Genomic DNA, 16,008 nt, shown 5'->3' with positions numbered 1-16,008 from the left:
TATCAGAATTAGAAGATTAAAATACTAGTGCAATATCCTTCTCAATCAAAATCAACATGAAGCTAGACAAGTTTGTTCCTGTCCCCTCAGCTTGACCCAACGATTCTTAAAACTACAAAGCAATTTTCATTAATCATGCTGAAGTTCATTGGAAGAAAAAATAAAGAACAAAAGTAGGCACTCTTCTATGCATCACCAAGACTAAAGAATAGTGAAAAAACAAACATTCCTGGGCTCTCAATGTAATCAAAATTAAAGAGGACTAGAATTACCAAGATATTGCTCTTTAATGACAGCCAGATCTAGAAAGAGGTTCCTAAAATACAATGAAGATAGCTTTATGATTCAAGAAGCAGAGACCCAACTAGAGAAGCTGTACTAAGATGTACTTCTTAACCAACAAAGAGAACATCCAACGCAATCTGGGTCAAACATGAAAACATATGAGAGCTTTACAACTAAGCAATCATAGCTACTTAAATTTAGAGTGATAAGCAAAGGGTTCACAGAAAGCAGCAGCTAAGAAAAGCAAATCTTGAAGAATTAATAAAGCTCTGATGAGAGGAAATATTCTTGTGACCTACAAAGATTATTTTAACTTGTACACGTACTTGTTTTAGCTACTTTATGAAGTGTAAAGAAGCCCTGCAAACCTTATAATCTAAGGAGATATGAAATGAGGAAAAATACAAAGACAAAGGGAATAGATAGGGAGCCAGGAGAACAAAGATTACTAATATAAGACATAAAGCTCTCTTAGGCAATTCTGCACAAGCTTTTTTTAAGCATTCTTTAAGCATATAATAGGTTTTGTTCATTTGTTTGTTTTTTAATGATTCTGGGGTTTTTCAGGATGGAAGAGGGAGAGAAAGGAATGGGTTAGTTCAGAGAAGAGGCAGAAGGGGTCAGAAGAAGGAAAAGGAGATGGAGACCAAGAGCTTTGTTGACACAGCTTTTGTACTGATATAGTTAAAGCAATACAACCCTGTAGTAACTGCACAGTTATATCAACATATGTGTTTATATTGCTATTAAAAGAACTGTATATAGATTGGTGCTGAGGAGGAGAGGAAGGGAGGGGACAGGGAGTTCAAGTTAGAGGGGAAATGCAGGAATGAATATGAAAAAGCAAGATGGAGAGGAGAGTGTAGAGTGAAGCTGGAAGTATGGGGGAGGGAGAGTATTGTATTGGCAGGTGAAACAGCCAGACTGGGTAAGAACAAGTGACCATTTGGAAAGGGTGGGGAATGGCCATCTAATGTGCAAGCAGAAATCTGAAGAATATGACACGAGAAAGGTTTGTTCGTCACCCAGTATCACTGTAGGAGAAGAGCCCCAGGTGGATAGGGCTTTAAGAAAACTCCCAGAACTCTTCCTGCTGGTCCACAGCCTACAGAAGCAATAAAAGAGGGTTCTGCTGGGTCTTGGTGTCTCAGACAGCTCCCTCATGTCTAGTAACAGGACCCTTTCAGCCCCTCTGAATTTGTTAACTTTTGTATTAAACCACCACCACAGTACCTTTTACACCTTAAGATAACTGTTGAGTGGGAGCTAGGTCAGAGCATTTTCTGAGTTTGGGACGCACATCCTATTACAGATCTAGAAAAGGGGTGTAGAAGAAGGAAAGAGGTGGTATTTGGAAGAGCTATTGTTTTAACTCCCTTCTAAACTAAATTAGAAAAAGAAAACACCAGAGTAACCCTCTTTACATGTTCACTGAAAATCCATTTTAATTGAGACAAAATTTGGTTAACAGTGTTCTACACAGACCTTTTTTTTATTTGGGTTTTCTTTACTTTATAATCTGCACTGTTAATAACTATCTACTCGTATGACTTCAGTATACTGATGTTAATATGTAACTAAAACAAACTCCCCCTTATTGCTTCTGTTGTAATTTAAATTTATTGAAGTTTCATAGGCATGAGGTAACTTTTCTGTTCGTTGAATCAAACTATCACTTTTCACACTTACTAGAATATTACACCATAATTCTGCTTTTTCCTACCATACCAATATAAACTGGCCCTCCCAAAGACTCAAAGTTTTTATACCTGTTCCTTGCTCTGGCCATGCTCTTAGACTTTCTCCTTTCAAAGCGTTCTTCATCTGAAGAGGTTGTATCACTACTATGAATGGCATGTTTCTTTCTCCTATTTAAAGAACAAAATAAACATGCAGCTAATAATGCATTTCACTCTTTTTTTCTAATGTTAAAACAAAATAAAAAGGATGTATGTACCAACACTATTCAAGTCTAGCAGACCTTCTAACAACTTTTTATTCCATAAATAGTTGGCACATCAAAACAGTCTGAGGGAAATGTCTGTCTTCTTATACGGTTCCACAGATGTCTGATACCAAATTGAACATTTCAGAGAAAGCAGAAAGCCCTAAGTAACATTTGGCTCATTCCACATCACCAAAATGGAAAAGTGAGCTACAATATCAAACATTTCCAGAGTTTTAGGTTTCTAACAGACCTGCCATCTGATTAAAACCCCCTAAAATACACCACTCATTTCTGTCTGCAGCTAATAGAACGAAAACATTGAGCGTGTACCATCTATTTAAATTCCTTCTTTTTAAATTCCTGAGTGTTTATAAGTCAGTTTCTTCTTCTAAACGCTCTACATATTGAACAGTAAAGTATTTTTAGAAAGTTTATATTGTACTTGCAATTCGGAAGTAAAGAAAAATAAAATGTGCAGTCCAGATTATGTTTCAAACTCGATACAGGTCCTTCTCTTCGTTTTAATACAGTACAGTAATCTGGGGAACTCTTTGAAAAGACTGGGAGCTGTATTATACGCTAGACACAAATATATAAAAATAGACAAATACGGTTTGAATTTAGGCTACTAAAAAAAGCTGTTTCATTTATATTTGCAGGAAGTAACAGAAGCATTTGGCTGCTGGACAGAGTAGCCAGAGATGTAATTCTCAAGGATTTGAATATGGTAATCTGTATTTGTTCTAGATGAGACATAGATAAAATCAGCCAGATTCAACATTCTAATCATCAAAGGAAATTAAAGAGGAAAACATGTCACTGTGGTGAGTTTTATGGAAGATGCTCCACCATCATCAGAAAACAGGATAAAATGGAGGGGCAAAATAGACCAGATAAAGTTGCAGGGAGGCAGTGATCCGTATCTTTGGTATTCCTGACATCAGTTTGGAATCAAAGAGAAATGAAAAGAGAACTATGGACTGTCTTTTTTCTTACAGAAACAAGGAAATTACAGCAAATGGTTACTCACCCTGTGCCGTAACTGTGGTTCTTCAAGATGTCTCCCCCTATGGGTGCTCTACTTTAGGTGAGCTAGCGCACCTTGTGCCTTTGATTGGAGATTTCTCATAGCAGCATCTATTTGGCCTGTACATACATGGTAGTCAGCCTCGTGCCCTGTGATGTTGTTATACAGGACTGTGTGGGTGAAACACCCTCAGTTCCTTTTCTACCATGAAGCTCCATAGCAGAAAACTCCAGAGCAGAGGGGAAAGAGAGCAGGTAATGGAGCACCTGTAGGGACACTCATCTTGAAGAACCACAGTTACTGCATAGGGTGAGTAACCATTTCTTCTTTGAGTAGCGTCCCTAACAGATGCTCCACTCCAGGTGACTAATGAGCAGTTCCCTCTATGGTGGAGAGGCTTTGGAGTCAAGTCCAGTGCCAAAGAAAATACAGCCTGGCTGAACACAATACTAGCAGTCACAAATTACAGAATACTGTTCAGCAAACGTATGTATAGATGCCCAAGTAGCAGCCTCACATATCTCAATAATAGTCACGTTCTTGAGGAATGCCATAGAGGTAGAAATGTACCTTGAAGAATGTACCTTGTAGAATGAGTACGTATATTTGAAGGTATATTCGCAAGAATCAATGCAGATAATATCCATTTGGAAAGTCATTGATTAGAGACTGCAGACCCTTTTGACCTATCGGCTAGCAAGACAATCTTTCTGAATGGTTTTGTCCTATCCAGATAGAGGCCAGGGCTCTCCTAACATCAAGGGTGTGCAGCAATGCCTCCTAATCATCTCGATGCGGTTAGGGGTGGAAGACTGGAAGGTGAATGGGTTAGTTAATGTGAAAATCAGAAGAAACTTTAGGTAAAATTTGGGGTGGGATTGCAGAGTGACCTTCTCTTTAAAAAAATACTGTGAAAGGGGACATGCCATCAGGGACCCTATTTCCCCAACCTGTCACACCAACGTCACGGATATCAGGAATGCCGTTTGCACTGATGATTGGAGCAGTGAGCAGGTAGCGATTGGTTCAAATGGTGGTCTTGTGAGGTATATATTGGAGACTGAGGTCCCAAACAGGAGAAGGAAGTTGGACTGGCAGATAGAGATTTCCAAGCCCTTTGCTACAGCACAATGATATGGGGCACAAGGCTGGCTAACATGCATACGTGAGCCAAAGAGACGCTGCTAGGAAAAATCTCCAACCAGAGATGCAATGGGAGCTAGCACACAGAGTGGAGCACCATTAGGGACACTACTCGAAGAAGAACATCCGTTCAAAAAATGCTTTATCAACATTTTGTTTATAGAGTTTATAGAATATTAGAGTTGGAAGGGACCTCAGGAGGCCATCTAGTCCAACCCCCTGCTCAAAGCAGAACTAACCTCAGCTATATCATCCCAGCCAGGGCTCTGTCAAGCCTCAGCTTAAAAACCTTGTTCCCTCAGTCTCTCCTCATAAGTCCTGTGCTCCAGCCCCCTAATCATTTTGGTTGCCCTCCGCTGGACTCTCTCCAACTTGTCTACATCCTTTTTGTAGTGAGGGGCCCAAAACTGGACACAATACTCTAAATGCGGCCTTACCAATGCCGAATAGAGGGGAATAATCACTTCCCGTGACCTGCTGGCAATGCTCCTCCTAATGCAGCCCAATATGCTATTAGCCTTCTTGACAAAAGAACTTGGATGACACAAATATAAAATTTGGTTTCTAAATCCTTGATTTTAAAAGGGAGTTTTGTCAATATAACAAACACCACCATAAATCAGTCAAATGAAATAATTTTAAGTATTATTCATTTATTTTCTATATTCATAATTTCACTTAAAGGGTAGAACATGATCATGCTGTTATATTTAGGTTGAAAACACTGCAGGAGGCCTTCCTATTTAAAAATATATTCTATTGTTTTAAATTAGCATAAAGCTCGTTTTTACAAATTCTAAGGTCAGGCTCTAATTGTGTGCCTTTAGTTTACAAAAAAAATTCTCAAAGGCTTTGTAGTTCAACTTACTATATAACAGCTTTACCTGGCAATACAGCAGATCAAAAAAGAATATAAAATTTAAAAAACATATCTTTGTTTAATGAAATTTTGATCAACTCTACTTGGAAGAAATTTCAACTAGAATAGAATATAAAACAATTGTTTTTTTGTTTCCTTTATTTCTTCAGGACAGAAGGGAATGTCCTGTTTTAAAAGAGAAACACTAAGGGTATGTCTACATTGCAATAAAACAATCATGGCTGGCCCACATCAGCTGACTCAGGCTGTGGGGCTATAAAATTGCAGTGTAGACATTCAGGTTTGGGACCATTGGGTCCCAGAGCCCAGACATCTAAGCTGCAATTTTATAGTCCCACAAACTGAGCCCCGCAAACCTGAGTCAGCTGACACAGGCCAACCATGGGTGTTTTAATGCAGTGAAGACATACCCTACCATAGCGCTGATTAGAAACTGCTATAGTATACAAATACACAGCTCTTCCTAAGAATCTGCAACATACCCGCTATTCCTGTCTTTGGCCTCTTCTGAGCAGATTGCTAGTCACACAGAACTTCCACTTGACATTATGACACAACCATGACATTTATTTTCATTTGTTTTCTAATCAGAATTCGATCCTAAGGCAGAATGCAAGGCCCATGTATTCATGTGATCAAACTATGGAACTCATTGCCTCAGAAAGTTGATGTCAAGAACTTAAGATTCAATAGGGGATATTTATAAGGCTATCAAGAATATCTAGACTTGTTACAATTAATAACTATCTTGGAAGAGATATTAAAAGTTGTGCTTCAGGGCTTAACAGGATGAGGACCTATGTTGAAGGCAGGTTATCCCATATCCCCCTTCTGCAATGTTCTAACACCTTCCTCTGAAGCATCTGGTGCTGGCTACTGTCAGAGATAGAATACTGGACTAGATGGACCTTGTGCCTCTTCCAGTCTGGTAATTCCTATGTTCCTATATACTTATACAATTAAATGTTTATTTCACACTAGTCTGCTTCATACTATTATTCATATTAATGAACCATCTTCCCATGAAGATATTCAGCAATCACCGTATTTATCACACACTGATGCTATTATACTGATGTATTTCTATTAATCATAGGAAAATTCAGCTAAATTGGTCTTCATTCATTTTCAGACCATACAAGAAACAACAGATTACAAACAGAAAATCTTTTAAAAAATACTTCAGCCCCAAACCTGCAATGAGCTTTTCTATCTTAAGTAGGTTTTGGGTGAACGCATAAGTCCACCTACATGAAGCTCATTGTAGGATAAGGGCCTTATTTCTGATTCTTTGAGTTTAATAAATTCACCCAGGGACGGACAGTTTCAAAATAAATAGCTAACAAAACATTCTGAGGGAACATAAATATCTTCTACCCACAAAAAACTTGTGACATTTACCTGATATGGCTTCTTCTTGCAGGAGATCTGTGAATATCAAACAGTGCATTTTCCCTCTTTTTTTGATGAGCTGGAACTGAGCAAAAAAGGTAAAAGGCCTGAAACATCATATACAAAATAGGGTAACCACATGACTTAATTGATGGAAAAAAAAAAAAAAAAAAAAAACCCACACCTATTTTCACAATCATCTTTTATTATGACCCTCTCTCTCCAAACGCCACATGAAGAAATGGGCTTTGCAGCATGCCCTCACTGTCAGCAGATTTGGATTATTTCAGATCAAGGGGAGGCATGAAAAAGATAGAGTGGTCTCCAGAAGGGTTCTCCACTACCAGTTCCATCTCTTTTCAAACTCCTCAGCTGATTGCAGCTGTCACAACATAGCAGAGACAGAGAAGTGGTTTTTCAAATAGGCAGGATTCATGCCACCACATTCTGCAACAGCTTCAGTTTCCATGTTGTTTTAAGGTGTAGCCTATGTACAGATCACTGTGATAGTCTAATTTTAAAGTGATATATGCATGAAAAACAGTAAGGTATAATCCAAAAGAAACAGTCATAATCTCTTACCTAGACGAATACCGAAAAATAGCCATTCTGGTGAATGCTGCTTGGGATAAATTAATAGCATCCAGCGATTCAACACTATCCCAAGATTGCATTGTAGTTATGAATGGTGGGCACACAAACTCACTAAGGGGAACAAACTTAACCATCACCATATCTTCCATTCTGATTCTCCCAATCTACCAGGATCCCCACCTTCTTATATGGATTGAGCTTTAACCAGTTAGCTCTTATCTATGTCCCTATCTACCCCAGACAGTGAGCCAGGCGTGCGATAGCACTAGGTAGACCAGACGAGATAGTTATAGAATTGGTAACACCATCACACTGAATATACCACAGTCCATGCTTCATTAATCATCTCAGGTGCCCCATATACATGTTGAACAAAAGGGAAAGCAAGATGGAACCACATCGAACTCTGCATGGAAGTTTCCTTATGGATGAAAAGCAATTATCCAACTTCTCTCCCCTTGTCCATGGTTCTGACCAAGGCAACACAGTACAGCAGAAGTGTGTGATCTTTGGCAAGTCACTTAAGTCAGTGGCAGACCCTGGAATAAAAACCTTAATTTCCTGACATCCAATTGCATGGAAAATGTTTATTCAATAATCCGGAGAAACCAGGACAAAACAGTTACAATACTTAACAGGAGAAAAATATGATATCTTTGAGTTCTACCAAAGAGCAAGTCAATCTAAAAAAGAGACATTATATTCAGTATGAGTAGAAAGGTAAGCTATGGTCCTGATTCCTTACCTATTGGAGGTGCCTGGTACCTTTCCACAGTTTTTCTTTGTCTTAGATTATAAGGTCGATCGTTTTCTTCTCCTTCTGCCTCTTCTACTTCTATATCTGCATCTTCCTCTTGAGATTCTAGAAAGAAAAAGCAAAAAACATTTTCAACACTTGTAGTACTTTATTTCAGACCACGTTGGCCTCCTCATCTTCTCCCCAAAAATAAATACATAAAATAAACGCACAAGGATCATTTTCGCCACTAATTAGAACAAATTAATCACCACTGGGGCCCACTGGAAATCTTCAGGATGTTTTGCCAAATTCCCTACTGGCTTCTACAGGATTTTATGGAAAATCAGCAGGATATAACAATAATAAATGTAGTAGATTTCTGTACATTTACAAAGTAGTTTTACATAAGATTAGCTTATTTTACCCAGTTTTGTTTTTTGTTTTGTTTTGTACTTTAATAATAATAATCCCTCACTTATTTGAGACACGTGGCTGATGAAACGAAGGCTGCCGGGAGACTAACAAAGTGAGCCAGCTGGTGAGTATCTGTGGGGCACGTCTTTCTTACTGCTACTGATTAACTTTGGGGGCAAAAGAGAAGCACTTTCTGTACTGGGAACTTGCTGTCGAGATTGGTAGGTCTCTGGATTGGTTGCTGTGTTTTGAAATCTAGGCTTGGTTGCTGATTGTCTGAGCAACGTTGTCCTGCAGTTAGGTGAGTTAGCACCTGCTTTCTAATAGGGCTCTTTGAAGTGAAAGCAGTGTTTTTTGTGAACAGCCCAGTGATTACAGATAGCTGAGTGAGATGTGTTGAGTCACCCATTCCAACCATGTGTAGGGCCCAGGTTTTAACAAGCATTCAGGCTCCAAGTGGCTGGTAAAACAAAGATAGCTGGGAGACTAAGGGAGTGAGCCAGATGGTATCTCTGCAGCACTTTGACCACTACTACATCCCACTCATCCACGTGGGCACAAATGATACTACTATGGGGCTCTGGAAGCAAGGGTGAAGGTTGTGTTTTCATCCATCTTCATGGCGGAGGGTCAGAGCTCAGGCAGGGATACACGCATCCTGGAGACGAATGCATGTTGACACCATTTGTGCAACCAGGAGGCTTCTTAGACCCTGGATGCAGTTCCAGAAGGAGGACTGGTGGGAGAAGAGGGGTCTGCCTACCAAGAAGGGGAAGAGCATCTTCAAGCACCAACTTGAACATATGGAATATTAAAGTAGAGTCACAGGAGCAACAAGAGGGAAATCAGTCTGGGAATCTGCTCAGCACCTCAGATCTATACACAAATGCAAAGGGTATGGGCAATAAACAGGAAGAACTGGAAATATAAGTACATAGGCTAAATTATGACTTAACTGGTGGCATAGTGACTTGGTGGGACAAATCTCATGACTGGAATATTGGTATATGGGAGAATAGCTAGGAACACAAAGCAGGGAAAAAGGGAAGAGGTGTTGCATTATACATCAAGAATATATACACTGGTTCTGAGGTCCAGAAGGAGCTGAGAGGCAGACCAGTTGAAAGTCCTAGGTAAAGACAAAAGGGGAAAATATGTGGATGATATCATTGAAGGGGGTCTACTATACACCACCAAATCAAGAAGAGGAGGTGGATTAGGCATTTCTACAACAAACAGAAATTTCCAAAACACAAGACCCAGAAGAAGTGAGGAACTTTAACTACCCAGACATCTGTTGGAAAGTAATACAGCAAAACACAAAATGTTCAGTAAGTTCTTGGCATATGCTAGGGATCACTTTCCCAAACAAAAATTTGAGGAAGTAACCAGGGGGGCAGTCATTTTGGACTTGATTCTAAACAACAGGGAGGAATTTGTTGCAAATCTGAAGGTGGAAGACAATTTTGGTGAAAATGATCATGAGATTTAATTATTAAGGGGAAAGGTAGGAGTGAAAGCAACAGAATAAGGGCAATGGACTTCAAAAAAGCAGATTTTAACAAACTCAGAGAATTGGTAGGTAAGATTCCGTGAGAAGAAAAATTAAGGGAAAAAGGAGATCAGGAGAGCTGGCAGGTTCTCAAGGAGACAACGTTAAAGGCAGAACTGCAAACGATCCCAATGGAAAAGAAAGATAGGAAGAATAGTAAGAGGCCAATATGGCTCCATCAGTAGCCCTTAAATGACCTGAAAATCAAAAAGGAATCCTACAAGAAGTGGAAATATGGACATATTGGCTAAGATTGAGCAAAAAAGAATTGCACAAGCATATAGGGACAAAATAAAAGGCTAAGGCACAAAATGAGTTACACCTTGCAAGGAACATAAAAGACAAGTAAGAAGAGGTTCTTTAAATATATTAAGAACAAGAGAACGATGAAGGAAAGTGTAGGTCCTCTACTTAGCAAGGAAAGGGAGCTAATAACTGATTACATCAAGAAGGCTGAAGTATTTAATGTCTATTTTTCTTTAGTCATCACTAAAAAGATTAATGATGACCAGATAACTCAGCACAACTAATATTAACAAAAACAGGGAAGGAATGCAAGCCAAAATAGGGAAAGAACAGGTTAAAGAATACTTAGATAAGTTAAATGTATTCAAGTTGGCAGACTTGATGAAATTCATCCTAGGGTACTTAAGGCACTGGATGAAGCAATCTTAGAACCAATAGCAATTACCTTCAAGAATAAGAGGAGGACAGAGGAGGTCCCAGCAGACTGGCAAAGGGCAAACACAGCACCTATCTTTAAAAAGTAGAACAAAGTGGACCTGGAGATTTATAGAACAGTCAGCATAACTTTCATACTTGCAGAGACCAATTTTGTAAGCACCTAGAGAGTAATACAGTTATAAAGAATAGCCAGCATGGATAAGAACAAATCGTGCCAAACCAACCCAATTTCCTTCTTTGACAGGGTTAGTAGCCTAATGGATGGGGGGAAGCAGTAGATGTGATATATCTTGATTTTAGTAAGGCTTTTGACAGTCCCACATGACATTCTCATAAGCAAACTAGGGAAATGTGGGCTACATGAAATTACTATAAGGTAGGTGCACAACTGGTTGAAAGACCCTATTGTCAAAAAGTAGTTATGATTGGTTCACTTTCAAACTGGGAAAGCAATCAAGTGGGATCGCCAAGGGCTCAGTACCGGGTCTGGTGGTATTAAATATTTTCATTAATTACTTGGACAATGAGGCAGAGAGTACGCTTATAAAATATGCAGATGACACCAGAATTGGTCAGAATTCAACAAGATGAAATTCAATAAAGATAAGAGCAGCATATTTGATTTAGGAAGGAAAAATCAAATGCACAATTACAAAATGACAAATAACTGGTTAGGTAAGTAGTACTGCTGACAAAGTATCTCAGAGTTATAGTGGATCACAAACTGAATATGAGTCAACAATGTGATGGAGTTGCAAAAAAGGCTAATATTCTGGGATGTATTAACAGGAGTGTCAAACATAAGACACAGGAGGTAACTGTCCTGCTCTATTCAGCACTGGTAAGACCTAAGCTAGAGTACTGTGTCCAATTCTTGGTGCCACACTTTAGGAAAGATGTCAACAAACTGGAGTGTCCAGGAGAGAGCAGCAAAAACAATAAAAGGTTAAGGAAAGTGGGTAGGTATGGTTAGTCTTGAGAAAAGAACACTAAGTGGGGGGACCTAATACCAGTCTTCAATATGTTAAGGCCTGCTATAAAGAGGACAGTGATCAATTATTCTCCATGTCCGCTGAAGGTAGAACAATAAGTAAGGAGCTTAATCTCCAGCAAGGGAAATTATATTATTATATATTATAATTAGATTACATATTAGGAAAATTTTTCTAACTATGAGGGTAGTTACATTCTGGAATAGCTTTCCAAATGAGGTTGTGAAATGCCCATCATTGGAGGTATTTAAGAACACCTGTCAGGGATGGTCTAGGTTTCCTTGGTCCTGCCTCAGCAAAGGGGGCTGGTCTTGATGACCTCTCTAGGTCCCTTCAGCCTTACATTTCTATGATTTCCAAAAACCTAAAATACCATCGCTCTTCTCTTCATTCTCCCAAAATTCCTATGATAATCAAAAGTAATGAAGTATTTGATAAAATATTATAATTACAAACTTTAAAATTTACAGCCTAATTCCTATTAAAAGCTCTTTGAAAGAAACCTAAACACATAGGATAATGATATCAGTTGGATGTTTCTACTAAAATAATCACTACTATAAATGTTAATGTTATTTAAATTGCCACCACTGAGTTTCAGAATTTACATCCCACTGTGATTAACAAGGGCAGTTCACACTACCCAGAGCAATTGTTTCAGTTCTAAGACTCAGGAAGTCTTGTTTAAATTGTTCCATATTTGTAATATCAATTTAACAAACTTTTTTTTTATTTTTAACAAAAGCTTCAGTTCTGTGGAAAACATTGAAACTTGAGGACACCATAAATCCTTCTAAAGAACAGAATTTCTGTATTGCATATTTCCAATGGCCCTGTTCAAATTTCTATTAAGCAAAAGCAAATTATTACTAATTCTCTGTAGTACAACCTTTTTGTATCAAAATACCAACTATTTTAAACAGTCATTTCTTCTAAATGGTATGTTTCACTGGAGTTTCAAATAAAGCCCTATAGTTAATCTGTATAATCCATACCTTCTTCTTCCCCTTCAGTGGACACTTCATGATGGTTCTGAATTCCATAGCTATTTCTTCTTAGTGATTTTCGCCTTCTCTTCACTCGAGAATACATGTCCATGTTTTCCTAGAACAAAATGAATTTGCTTATTAATTGATACTATTTCTGGTAACCTGCTTTCTTAGCCCAAATAGTAATGGTAGAACCTATATAGTGCTTTCCACCTTCCATGTGCTTTACCAGCAAATAATCCTGCAAGGTAGGGTAAGTATTCTCATTTTACAAATGAGGAGGATTGAGGAATGACTCTCCCACGGTCATAGATGGTGTCTGGTCAAAGCCTGTATTTAGAACTCAGGCAGTCATGGTGCCTGATCCTGTTTTCAGACCATTAAACCATGCTTCCCCTCCAATTTAAAAATCCTAGCACAATATGAGAATAAGTCAGTCGATTCCCCATTGACCAAACAGGATGCCATATTAATATCTTTTTTTAAATTAAATACACCTAGCTAGTATCAATGTTTATTTATAACAGTATTATTTAGGAGTTGAAAAAACTGAAAGCATTTTAACATGCTTTACGCAAATTCAGAGTTATAAAAATATGCATATATCCACTGGATGTTACTTTTATCCAAAACTGACAGATTCTGAACTTACAAATTCTGTGTCTGTCCACATTCGCAGCCGTTCTACTTCTCCAGACCGCCTATTCCGCCTGATGTTAATATTGTCCATTTCCTGTAGTACAGCTTCAGCAGTACTAAACATATACAATATTTAACATAAAAAGACAAATATTCAGGCTTAAAATTGAAGAGCAGTAGAACTTTTACATACATAAATAATTCTACATAATGCACTACAATGAAATTATAATTTCTTTGCAGTCATTCCAGGGATTATATATGGAATAAATCTACAAATTAATTAAAATCTGATTTAAGTTTCTCCTGCAACTCCTTGAATCCATCAATTAAACTAAAAATATTCAGCTTGTGATAAAGAAAACTGAAAGAGGATAAAAGTCAACAGAGTTTGCATAAGAAAAAAAATGTTGATTTTATGGGTTCTGAATCAAACTCTAATACCATTTTTAATTTAAAGTGTGTGTTCTCTTTATCAGTTGTGGGGATTAATTTTTAAATTTTGTTAGTCTGAATGGTGAAAAGTGGCAGATTTACAGACTGTGAAACTGAAGCTTTTCATCCACATAACCAGTATAGCACAGGTAGCAGCACCGCATGCCTGTAAATGTGCCTCACTCCTGGAAGCTCAATAAAACTTCAGTATTTCTCTGAGGCAAGGGCCAACATATAAATTAAAAGGAATTTTTTAAAATAACCAAATATGTGAAGTGAAAGAGACACATACAGAACTCCACCACGCATTAATTTGGCTCTGTTGTATCACTTAACTTAATCATTGTATAATTAGATTGCAAGCTCTTCAAGAGAAGGTCCTTTACCTTTAATGGTGCCTTGAAAGTGCTAGCAAACTGATGGTGCTACGGATTTAGAACGACAGACCAGTTCTCGGGAAGGAGATGACAGGTCAACAGCCAGGCCCGATCAGTCATGTATTTATTTGTCATGACTCTCAAATTATTGCTAACTGTGGTGAAGGTTTATCTACTGTAGATACTTGTTCACTGGAAATGTACTAAAGATGCATAACAGTTGTAAACTGGTATCAACTTTCAGTTATTTCTAGTCAGCACTTTACAGGTAAATCTAAGGCATGAAATCCTGACATCAATGAAGGTAAAGATAACTATTTAGAAGTCTGGTGAAATTTTGGGGAATTTGTTGGAAGATGGTCATATCCTGCCATCAAACCCGATAGTGTATTTTAAAAAAATGAAGTCACACTAAGGAAGGGAGAAACCCCTTCAACAATAGTCAAAATTAAACGCAAAATTAAGATGTTAAAATAAGAAAAATAGATAAGAGGAAAAAGGAGAAAAGCTTAATATCATGCAGAGTTGTGACTGGACAACTAACAAACAGGTTATGCATCTAAATGTAAGAAAAACAGAAGTTTGGACCTAAACAAAATAATACTTCTTGAACCCACACTACCCATTGACAAAACAGAAGAGGATGACAAAGAGTAGCAAGTCTTGTCAATACAGCTTTAGAGACTTCCCTAGATCAAATTATAATTGTGTAGTTGTGTGCGTACTAAGTTTATCTCTATTTAATTTGTAAACTTTATAAGATTTCTATTATATAAAAATGGAACTGTTAAAAACAAAAGAAAAATTGGAGGTTTTGCCACTGACATTAATGGGGCCAGAATGTAATCTAATGGGTATTTCGCCCTTTGATATTATCAGATATTTAGATAAAATGGGTATCATATTTATTTAGATATTATACCCATTTTATGGAAGAGAAAACAGACAGAGAGGTTAAGTAACTTGCCCAATTTCAAAGCAAGGAATTCCTGGCTCCCATTCCTATGCTCAGATTAACAGACCATGCCTTCCTCTCTGATCTACTTTATATGCACTGTAAAGGTCAAAAAGTGACACCAATCATATATGCAGTATCTCATTATCAACAAGTGATAAAGAAATTGCTACAAACTTGTTGACATTTTATAATTCAGCCATACAAACAAGATCTACTTAACTTCCAACCAATGTAGCTACTGTTGATCACTTATTTAAATGACATTTAGACAGTGCTGGAATACAGGGCTTTCTATTTTTAAAAAAACATGAAGATGCTTTGTGACATGTGCAACTGAAGTATCTACACATACCTGTTTACCAGCTGATCAAACAATAAACTCTGATTCAAAGTTTCAAATCTGTTTTTCCTGGACCGACAACTTTTTCTGACTTCTATATCTCCGTTTATGCAAGCATGGTCCCCATCTCCCTTTTTTTCCCCTCGAAGAGGATGGCTTTTGAGAGCTAAGAGAAATTTGTATTACTATTTCAAAATGCAGGAAACAACATTTTTACAAACAAGAATTCAATGAACAGATTACTTAGCAAGGATAAGAAACCAAACGATATTAAGAAGCAGAGTCAGTACCCCCTTGAATGTGCATTCTGACATTTACTGTAAAAAAAGGTATCTGTTTTAAGTCCCTGCCAGTGCTATTTTACTAACTATATTGCTCTGCACTTTGAGCACTTTTACATAAATATATATTATTTTGTGATATACTGGTATTTGAACACCAAATACTTAGTATTTTAACATTAACATCGTGACTGTCATCCACCCATAACACAGTTTAAGTTCTTAATCTTTCCTTCAAGTACAGTATCAAAAGGTTTTATATTACTGATACAATACAATTTTATTTTGCATAGAAAATCTCTGTATGCTACTGTGTTCAGTGCCTAGCACCATGGAGCC

The 16,008-nt window shown here is 37.7% G+C and overlaps 1 protein-coding gene across 2 annotated transcripts in view; it reads right to left on the bottom strand.

The window, feature by feature from the left end:
* The window catches only part of ATAD2B (ATPase family AAA domain containing 2B), a 158,637-nt gene that overhangs the window by 124,070 nt on the left and 18,559 nt on the right, over positions 1 to 16,008 (bottom strand). For both annotated transcript variants that reach the window (XM_067544701.1, XM_067544702.1), the window contains exons 4-9: positions 15,401 to 15,554; positions 13,292 to 13,394; positions 12,646 to 12,754; positions 8,015 to 8,131; positions 6,685 to 6,760; positions 2,055 to 2,153 (exon numbers count right to left, since the gene is read on the bottom strand). In XM_067544701.1, the coding sequence (XP_067400802.1) occupies positions 2,055 to 2,153; positions 6,685 to 6,760; positions 8,015 to 8,131; positions 12,646 to 12,754; positions 13,292 to 13,394; positions 15,401 to 15,554 (658 nt within the window). The remainder of the gene's footprint in view (positions 1 to 2,054; positions 2,154 to 6,684; positions 6,761 to 8,014; positions 8,132 to 12,645; positions 12,755 to 13,291; positions 13,395 to 15,400; positions 15,555 to 16,008) is intronic.

The sequence above is a fragment of the Emydura macquarii genome, unplaced genomic scaffold, assembly GCF_026122565.2.
Source record: "Emydura macquarii macquarii isolate MOO-44397 ecotype Brisbane River unplaced genomic scaffold, CSIRO-AGI_Emac_v2 contig_1027, whole genome shotgun sequence".
Lineage (NCBI taxonomy): Eukaryota > Metazoa > Chordata > Testudines > Chelidae > Emydura > Emydura macquarii.
Note: the sequence above shows the minus strand (reverse complement) of the source record. Positions and strands in the feature narration are given on the sequence as shown.